We start from the raw sequence: 9,869 nt of genomic DNA, 5'->3' as shown, positions 1-9,869 counted from the left end.
AGTCCCCAAACAATAGTCACCCTCAAAATGCCTCTTTTTAAATTGTGGTAAAATGTACATAACATAAAACTTACCATCTCAACCATTTTTCAGTGTACGGTTCAGTGGCATTAGGGACACTCACAGTGCTGTGCGTTCATCACCACCGTCACCTCCAGAACCCCTCACCCTGCCAAACTCACACGTGAGCCCCCCTTCCCGTGCCCCTCCCCCAGCCCCTGGCACCACCATTCTACTCTCTGTCTCTATGAATTTCAGGACTCCAGGTCCCCCATAGACGTGGAGTCATAGAGCATTTGTCCTTTGCTAATGGCTTATTTCACTGAGCATAATGTCTTCAGGGTTCATCCATGTTTAAGCATTTCCTTCCTGTTTAAGGCTGAGTGATGCTTCATTGTATGGATGTTGCACCTTTGGTTGTCATTTATCCCGCGACGGACACTCGGAGTGCTTCCCTGCTTGCTTTTGTGAATAATGCTGCTGTGAACATGGGTGCACACACATCTCCCCGAGACCCTGCTTTAACACTTTTCCGTGTCTACCCAGAAGTGGGCTTGCTGGATCATGTGACAATTCTAGCTTTTTGTTTGAGGAACCGCCATGTTTCCACAGTGGCTGCACCATTTTACAATCCCACCGACGAGGCACAAGGGTTCCCATTTTCAACATCCTCGCCAACACTTATTTTCTGGGGCTTTTGTTTGAGTGTTTTGAAAGCAGCCATCCTAATGGGTGTGAGGTGCAGAAATGCCTTTTTGAAAATCGAAAAATGCTTGTTACTATCTTCACAAACTAAGAAGAACCCCCACAACAGGATCCCAGAAACCCACACCCAGGCCCACCACGAATTCGTTTTGCAGCCACTGAGTTGTCACAGCTTCAATTTTAAGTCTCGTCTTCACCGAAACCATAGGCCAGGGGACACGTGTATCAGGGAACCCTGTCAGAGAACCGTCACCTGGATGGCAGGGCCTGAGGACCTTCCGTGTGGGCAGGAGTTGGTGGAGCTGAGCCAATTGTCACTGTGTCACCTCTCCTCTGATTCTGTGCTCTGAAGTCAGGACAGGGTGAGTGGAAGGGAGTAGGAGAGCCTGCAGGGATGGAAGGTGACTCTTTGTAGGAGGACGGTCAGGTCCAGAGAGACCGCACCCTGTGGACAGGCTCCATCATGGAGAGATAACAGTAAAACATAGGCTGGCTAAGACATAATAGAATTTAATTTCTTGTTCACCTAGGAGCTCTGGGGAGTAGACTCCATGGGAATTCAGACTAAGGCAGCTTCTGCTGTTTGCAACACTTGGCTTCCAAGGTCACCTGGGGTTAGCGCCATTCCAGCCAACAGGGAAAAGTGAGGCAGCACATGCTCGGGCATCTGTGTGGGCCAGACCTGGAAATGATGCACTGCCCTTATACTCAGCATCTGTCTAGAACAGAGTCACGTGCCAGGGGAGGCTATGTGCCTGGGGAAGAGCAGGTCTGTGGGGGCAGCTGTCTCCGCCACAGAAATAGGTCATTTGTAGCTGATGAAGAAGAATTGACGAGCAGGGGCAAACTGCCGATGAGATAGCTAACAAGGTCATGGCCACTTCCATGTTCATTCCCTGCTCCCCAGGTTGCTGAGCGAGGCCAGAGGCTGGGTCATGAAGGGTCACTGCTGGTAGCTCTCAAGCCTCATCTTCAGCTGTGGCCACTTGCTGTTGGGTGAGGGTCATTCGAAGTCAGGATTGTAGACAGCCGAGGAAAGGACAGCTCATTGAGAGCGCTTTTCCCAAAGGCAGGGCCATGCTTGCAAGTCTTCGCATGGAGCGCTACTGTCAGCCTTTGGCAGGTGTCTCAGGACAGAACACCCCTCCCGCCCCCACCCAGCACGCCATGCGCCCAGATGCAGGAACAATCTTTGACTCACCCACATGCCAGCCTATTGCTGTTGTCCTAATAACTAGGGCAAAACAAATTCCGACACACCTGGAGTTTAGAAAACTAGAAAAACGAGATTGCTTCATTTTAGAGATTTAGAACAATTTCTGGTGAGTAGGAGATTATATCTCATCTTCTAAAATAAAATATCTTCTTTATTAGCTATTCTACCCTAAAAATTGTCCTAAAATATATATGGCTATCTTATCTACCAAACCATATATGCATTCATTAACACATGCTGCTAATGTGCTAGAACCAAAACAAACGTACAAGCAAACACATACACAAAAACAGAATGTAGGTAGTCACAGAACGAAAAAGAAAAAAAAAATGAAGGAGCCAACCCACTATTATATGAATATTAAAAGCAATAAGAAAAAAGTAAATTGCAGCAATGTTGCAGTCAGATTTTTAAACTTAGGTATTATTGTAAGTATCGCACACCCGTTGTTAGAAGCTACAGTGTTAAGAGTCTATTAACACGAAGCCCGGGAGCGAGCTGTGCGCGCAGCCTCCGTCCAGCAGGGGGCGGCCGCGCCCCGTCCAGCGGCCGTTCGCCTCCCAGCCCCGTGTCGTGGGGCGGGGAGGACGGTCGGGGTCCCCTGAGTGCCTGTGTCCGCTACGTGCAGCGCCGCGCCGCCTCCTTCGCGTGCGTGGTGGGTTCAGAGACAGGACCTCGAAACGTCATCTTGAATTCAGGAATCCAGCTAACATTCCAAATGGAGGCAGAAAATGCAACTTCCTTATGCAAATAGTGACCCTAGTTCCAAATATAGGGCTCTGAAAATTCAGACCGACCGGCCCGGGTACCGCGCTGACCGCCGAGAGGTGGGCGGGGAGGCCGCCGGGCACCCGCGGGGCTCTGGGGCCGGCGCTGACCCTGCAAACCCCGCCGCGTGCTCGCAGGACTCTCCCACTGCAGCTTGAACCGTTTCCTTGCTTTTACAGCCTCTGCTCTTTTTCTGAAATGAGCTCTGCTTTCCACCGGAGCCTCCTTTCCCTCGTGCGCGGTGATGGGACCACCGTGTCCCTGTGACGGCCTGTAGGGACACACGGCCTGGGCGGTGGGCATGCTTAGACTGTCCATCACCTGGGTCAGCCGCGTGACTAACTGAGGGCCAAGAGGTTGAGAGACGTGATTTCCACAACTTCCAAGCTGCGCCCTGAAAGGAAAGGCCACCTGCTCCCGTTTCTGTCTTTCTGTTGCTAGAATGGAATGTGACGATGGCAGGAGCTAGAGCAGCCCCCTTGGACCATGAGGACAGCTTGGACTTGAGGACAACAGGACGAGGACGGCCTGCCTGGGTTGCCTACCTGGAGTGTGAGGTCAGACCAGGGGAGAAGAAAGGAGGCAGCTCCTGCTTTAGCTCTTTTATGGGATTACGTAAGTAAGACATCAGGAAAATTATTATACTACCAAATGCAACTCAAGGAAGAACGTAAGAATGCAACCTGTCCATTTGCAGCAGGTGTTACAGCGCGCATCCTGAATCACGGAATGTGAAAGCAGATGACAGCAGGCCACTGAGCTCTGCGTGCTGCAGCCCCCCGATGTGTCAAATCCCTGAGCACACAGCATGCAGGCCAGGTTCCCCGGGGCAGGGAGCAGCGTGCAGACCACATCAGAGGAGCTGCACTGCTCAGAGGCAGGGAGTAATGATGCAAATAGTCTGACAGAACCCCAACTGCCACTCTTCCCAGAGTTGGGAGGCAGGCTGTGCAGTGCTCTAGGGACTGGACTGTGACAAGAGACCACCCTGGAGTCACAAGCCGGGACTGCCCTGGGTGTCAGTGGGGCACACCGATGCCCACCATTCTGAGGTTCCCTAGAGGAGGGTCAGTGTCTGCACTGAGTATGGAAGCCACTGAGGTCAGGGGAATGCCCATTGCACTGCAGGAGAGGTGGGGGCAGGAGAAGCCCTCCAGGGCACGATGGAGGGCAGCAGATGGGCCCCTGGCATCATGACACTGAAGACTTTCTCAGAGGAAGTGTAACCCGCAGGAGTGGGCGTTAGACGGAGCTCAGTGGCTGTACAGGTTAGTAGGTAGGTACGGTTGACCTGAGCCCACGTGTCCTTTGTCATCTTCATTCTATGGGGATAGGCGTCTGGAAAACTGAAAAAACTGATGTGGGGACAACTATTTGCAACACAACTTATCGGGAAGGAAGAAAGTACCCGGAAGTGAATTCTCAAGTGTTTGAAATTAACTTTAATATGAAGAGTTGTTCTACCTTCAGAAAACTAGTATTTATGGGACGCATTGTGTGTCCCCCCCCCCGCCCCCAATTCCTATGTTGAAGTCCTAAGTTCCCAGTCTTCAGAATGTGACCATTTGAGACAGGACCTTTACAGGGGTGATTAGGGTGAAATGAGGTCTTTAGGGTGGGCCCTGGTCCAGTAGGACTGGGGTCCTGATAAGAAGAGGACATCAGGACACAGAGACAGCAGGGACGTGGGAGCGCAGTGAAAGGCGGCCATCTGCACAACAAGGAGACAGTCCCTGGACCTGGATCTTGAACTTCCAGCCCCTTGTCATGGCGGCCCCAGCAAGTGGATGAGCTTGTGTCCTGCAAGCATAAGCATGTGTTCACTCAGGCCAGAGTCTGTGCAAGATGCACGTGCTGTTAGACATCTGAAAAGGATGAAAATGTGGTGCTTTCCTGGCCTCATTGGAAAACTAGCCTGTCTATCCTCAAGCAAATCAGCATGCAGTTTGCACGGCAATACTTAAGAGCCTATCACCAAGGTGTGCGATCTGCAAGAGGATACTTCAGTGCCTCAGTTTCCACCTCTGTTGAGATTTATACGCACGTATGGTGAAATCTCAGGTATCCAAAAATTAACTGACTGAGACCGTCTCAACTCTTTGGCAGGGACCAGGAGAAACTCTCTGGTCAGCACAAATAGATGTGATTATGCATAAGCACACGCCTACATAGCCCCAAGTCCTGGGGGTGTCGCCGCATGGCAGCCCCAAACAGTTACCGATGTGCCTGACTTACGAGACGCCCGAGGCAGCTAGGAAAAAAGATGCTGCTTAATGAAATAAAGCATATGGTACATTTTAGAAACATTTTTATTCATTATGGCTAAAATTTTAAAAGGGCTATTGCATAAAGAGGTAAGCTTCACTTATCTGAAGATTTAAATTATTAAAGAAGAGCTCATTTCCTAGTTATGCCAAGTAAGCAAGATGCTTCTGTGCCAGGATAGAAGTGTCACTGTATCCAAGCATCGGTCACAATGAAAGGAGCATCTGAGTCATGTCTTCTTTGCTTGATTCCTGGAGTCGACCACTGGCAGGTTTGAAGGATGCAAGCTCCTGCAACACCAGTCCCCCAGACGGAACACCGAAGCTGGAAGACAATTCCTACCTCACATAGTTTGAGTTTGCAAAGCCAAAACCATGTGTTAAACACACAGACTCGGAGCCCTAAGGTATCGCTTTGGATTTCATATAGAGACCTAGTTAAAGCTTACGAGAACAAGAGAAAGTTTCCAAGAGCATGTCTGTCAGTATTAAACACATCAGTGTCTGCAGCTTAGGTCAGTATTTTCCTAGTACATGTCTGTCTTTTTGTCACACACGCTCGTATTTTCCCACTTATGTTCATCTATTTACACACCGCTTCCAAACATGAGTTCTCCGAAGTTGAAGAGAGCTGTTGAAATCTGATTCCTGATTCACCTCAGGCTGCAGGTAAAGCCACTTGAAAACCCACAGCAGAAGCCAGCGGGGTTTGGCGCTCTGAGCCACCAGCAGGCGCTTCCTAAGCATCCCTCACGCCTTCCGCTCCTCTGCGGACATGGCACAGAAGCTCTTGCTATATTTTCTCAGTAAAGTGTCCTTGTTCTTTTTTTTTTAAAGAAAAATACTATATTTATAAAAGAATTTTAAAGACCTAATATTTTAAGCTGCACATTTAACAAATCACATTCCACTGTGATTTGTTAAACAGATAATTAAGCCCCTCTGTGTGCTGGACGTGTGCTGTCGGCAGCCCATCTTCCTAGAGCTCTCGGTCTGACGGATTTCGAAGAACTACCCGTTGCCCAGATATACAGGAAACTTTCACTTTCCTGATGGCCCATCCCAGCCTGAAGGGCCTGATCCATGTGACAACTGTCCCTCGTACTTATCTAGCCACTTTTCTGTCTTTTCACAGTGTTTCCAGCTTGTTCTCTCCTGAGTTTGTTTTTCTGCTGCCTTTTTGCAAGCGCGTACTTGTCAAGTGCATCAGAGGGTTGAGCTCCAAGTCAAGGCGCCATGAGCTGCTCGTAAGTAGCAACAGTAAACATCTGGATGGATAAAAAGTGTAACCTTTTGCCTAAAATGAGTTGTATGAGGGCTTTCATTTGTGTTTTGTTTGGGTTTTGTTTGTTTGGTTGGTTTTTTTTTGTTTTTCAACCCATGTGGCTTTCTGCTGTGACCACAAGAAATTGGAGTCTAGGACTGCTTTGTAACTATTTCTGAAAATGTTCATGCATGTAAACAATTCCCTTTAATTCAGTCTTTCCCAGAGGATGTTTTGGGGACTGCCAGCTGTAAGAGGCTGCAGAGTCCCCAAGTGTTTCTGGAGAAGGAAATCTGGGAAACGCTGCGTCTCAGAGCCCGCGCACCCCTGCAGCCCGACAGTAGTGCGGTCCTGTCCCGTGGGCACAGGGGGCTTTTGCCGTGTTTCTTCCTCGCCGTGCACGTCCACAGCACTTCCCAAGGCGCATCACATAGTGAAGGAAGACGCGTTGTCATTGTCCACGGTCTCGCTGTTCTGTCTGGAGATGAAGGTATCGGAGTACAGCCTGGAGCAGGAGAAGCCTGTGGCCTTCTGTGGCCTCCTCACGCACCACAGGTCCTTCATAATCTTCAGGAAGTAGCTTCTGAACTTCTGACCGATAAATGCGTACAGCACAGGGTTGAGACAGCAATGCAGGAAGGCCAAGACCTCGGTCAAGTTCTCGGTGTAACGCATCAGCTTCTCGCTGTTGCAGGATCGGTTCACTTTGCCCAGATTGGCAGCGGTCACCAGCAGCACCACGTTGTGAGGGATCTGACAAGCCAAGAACACGAGCACCACGGCGATGACCACGCGGATGGCTCTGTGCCGCTTAGAGTTCTGGGCGTGCAGTAAGGTTTTGATGATAAACAGGTAACAAAACATCATAAACACCAGCGGAATGAAGAAGCCAAATAGCAGCTGCAGCCCCAGCACCAGCAGCTTCCAGTGGACGGGCTCAGAGTCCGGGTGGTACCTGGGCTCGCAGACGTCCCTGTTCTGCATGTTGTACTTCTGGCTGAAGATGAAGGTGGGGCTGGAGATGAGGATGGACACCGCCCACACGGCCAGGCAGATGGCCCGGTGGTGCACTAAGGTCCTGGACCGCAGGCGGAAGGACTTGGTGGCCTGCACGATGGCGATGTAGCGGTCCACGCTCACGCAGGCCAGCAGCAGCATCCCACAGTGGAAGTTGACGGCGTAGAGGCCTTTCATCAGTTTGCACGTGACGTTGCTGAAAATCCACTGGCCGGTGCCATGGTGGACTCCCCAGAAGGGAAGCGTGAGGACAAACAGGATGTCTGCCACGGCCATGTTCAGGAGGTACACGTCAGTCATAGACTTGGCTTTCTTGTAGAAAGCGAAGGTGATCACCACCAGAGTGTTGCCCAGGAGGCCAAAGACACAGATCAGGGAGTACGCGATCGGCACAAACAGCCGGGAGAACTCCCTGACCTCCTGCAAGCTGCATACGAAGACATCAGGATAATCCTCAGTGCTACTTGACTCCAAATAGTAGTCATCGTAGGGGCTGGTGGAATTCTTTGGTTCCTGAAAAGTGAATGAAGGCAAAGTTAGCGGGGCTGCAATTGTCAAGGATCCACAAGAGAACCAAATTTGTATTCCCAGCCAACATCACACAGACGCTCACCACGTTCATCGTGACGCTTGACCTGGGCGGAAACCCGTGCCTGGTGTCGAAGGGAAGGGACTTCAAGTCCCTGGCTCTCCAGCAGAGTTCACAGGACGAGGCGAATCTAAGGAGGAAAGAAAGCAAAACACCACAGTGAAGACAAGTGTTCTCAGAACCAGTTTAAAGCACCCCGGCCCATCTGCACACCATCCACAGCGTGTGCCCCACATAGAAATATGCACTGAGAACAGGGCTCAGCAGCCCTCTCTGGGAAGGGCCAGGTCACACAGTCTGTGTCACAGCTACTCAGAGCTGCCCTGGCAGCTTGCAAGCGGCCCTAGACGATGACACAGATGCAGGGCTCCACCAGACGACATCGACTCCTGACCTGCAGCATCAGCGGGGGCAAAACCTCAGATTTGATCTGCTCAAAAATCTTCCTGCTCATTCAACTTCAGTACGTTCAGCAAGGTTCTCCTGAACAAAACTTAGTGAAGGTAGGTCCAAAATAGCTATAATTTATAGTCCTAGCCTGAAAACACTTTACGAAGCAGTCCAGTGATTTTTCACCCATGAGGGCACGTGAGAATCTCTGGCAGAATTTTTTTCAGCTTGAATGTGAAGGTCAATCTCATGATACACTGAATAAGACTGTCTGGCCTCGAAAGGCAGTAGGAATGTGTGTGTGTGTGTAAAATATTATATGTTTTTTCTCCTTGAAAGCCACAAATAACTCCATTTAGCAACCACTAATCACTAATGTACCGAAGCAGACACATCATAATCCTCCGAAGCCAGAGTGAGGCAAGGAAGGTCAAGGCCGGCATGGTCAGGAGAGACTGTGGACAGACCCTGGGTCCTTGGGGCACGAGCAGACTGCCGGCCGAGGGCTGGCACGAAGGGACAGCTCCTGCAGGTGACCGGTACGGCTCCAGCTGGAAAGGAATCGTGAGCATCGCATGCTTGTGAAACAGTGCGACCAGCCCAGCCAGGGCGGCTTGACCGCTACCGTACAACCTGCACTGAGCATGCGGCGTGCTGCGAGTGCCGAGGGGAGCAAAGCATGGGGACAGGCTCAAGAAAGTTCCCAGGGCACAAGTGAAGGACGGAGCCGGAGTCTTAGAGGGAGGGACTCTGAAATCTGTCATTTGAAACAAACTCAGTCAGAAAAGGAAGAAGCATCCTTTGTTATTCTCATACTTGTGCCATCATTCTGCTTTACTATAATATTTGCCAGAGAGAGAGACAGAAGGAGGGAGGGAGGGATAGAGAGAGAGCCGCTTGCCTACAATTCTCCGGCGTCCGTGCCAACTGTACTTCCTGTCCTCTTGTTCACTCTCTTCCTCTATCCTGCCCCCCTGCCATGTGGCCTGGAAAGGGCAAGAAGGGGGAAAACAGCAGAAACACAGACGTCAGGAGCGTGGGCGGAGAAGGTGAAGCTTTCCCATCATGCATCGCGCTGTGCCAGGTCAGTCCCCACCCTCTGGCAGAGTCTGTGTTGATCCCTGATATCTGAGGAGGAAGTCGGTATGACAGAAAGCTCACCCTGAAGGGTTTTCTGGACATACATCTTGTGTGGCTTGATCTCACTTTGTTGCTTACACAGTCACTGAGTGTTGGCCTCAGCCCCGTTCCATCCTGATGCCTGGAGCTGCCACTTGCCGGCCTCTCCATCCCTGCCCTGGATCTGACTGGAGGGAGGCGATGACCCCCTCGGCACTTTGCCATCGCCTGCGGGTACACTCGTAACTGAGTGTTTAGAGTGTGCAGAGGAAGCATGGTGTAGGGCCCCTGTGCTGCAAAGGCACATGTGGTGACACACATGTCAGTAAGACTCTCAGAACACATCCATCACAATATGACAGCAAGACTTGCGCGTCCAGCCATGGCAGGTTAGCAGAGGCCAAACGTACCCTACTGCAGCAAACAGCCAGGAAAACCTAGACAGTACATTAAATAACAATGTTCAGACATCGGGTGATAGACATAAGGTCCCTGCCAAGAGGAGAACAAGTGAAGTCAGCTCTGGTACGAGCTCAG

General features: G+C 50.8%; 1 protein-coding gene across 6 annotated transcripts in view; it reads right to left on the bottom strand.

Moving 5' to 3' along the window:
* Positions 1–6,312: 6,312 nt before the first annotated feature.
* CCR6 (C-C motif chemokine receptor 6) overlaps positions 6,313–9,869 on the bottom strand; it is a 21,610-nt gene continuing 18,053 nt past the window's right edge. For 5 of the 6 annotated variants that reach the window (XM_019659447.1, XM_019659446.1, XM_019659448.1 and 2 more), the window contains 2 exons: positions 7,848–7,953; positions 6,313–7,747 (listed from right to left, as the gene is read on the bottom strand). In XM_019659447.1, the coding sequence (XP_019514992.1) occupies positions 6,644–7,747; positions 7,848–7,856 (1,113 nt within the window). In that variant the 5' untranslated portion in view covers positions 7,857–7,953 and the 3' untranslated portion in view covers positions 6,313–6,643. Of the gene's footprint in view, positions 7,748–7,847; positions 8,210–9,869 lie in introns of those variants that run through there. The other variant, XM_019659450.1, reaches the window with a different exon arrangement.

Source organism: Hipposideros armiger, unplaced genomic scaffold (assembly GCF_001890085.2).
Source record: "Hipposideros armiger isolate ML-2016 unplaced genomic scaffold, ASM189008v1 scaffold_299, whole genome shotgun sequence".
Classification (NCBI taxonomy): domain Eukaryota; kingdom Metazoa; phylum Chordata; class Mammalia; order Chiroptera; family Hipposideridae; genus Hipposideros; species Hipposideros armiger.
The sequence above is the reverse complement of the archived record's forward strand: the minus strand, read 5'-3'. Positions and strand labels throughout refer to the sequence as shown.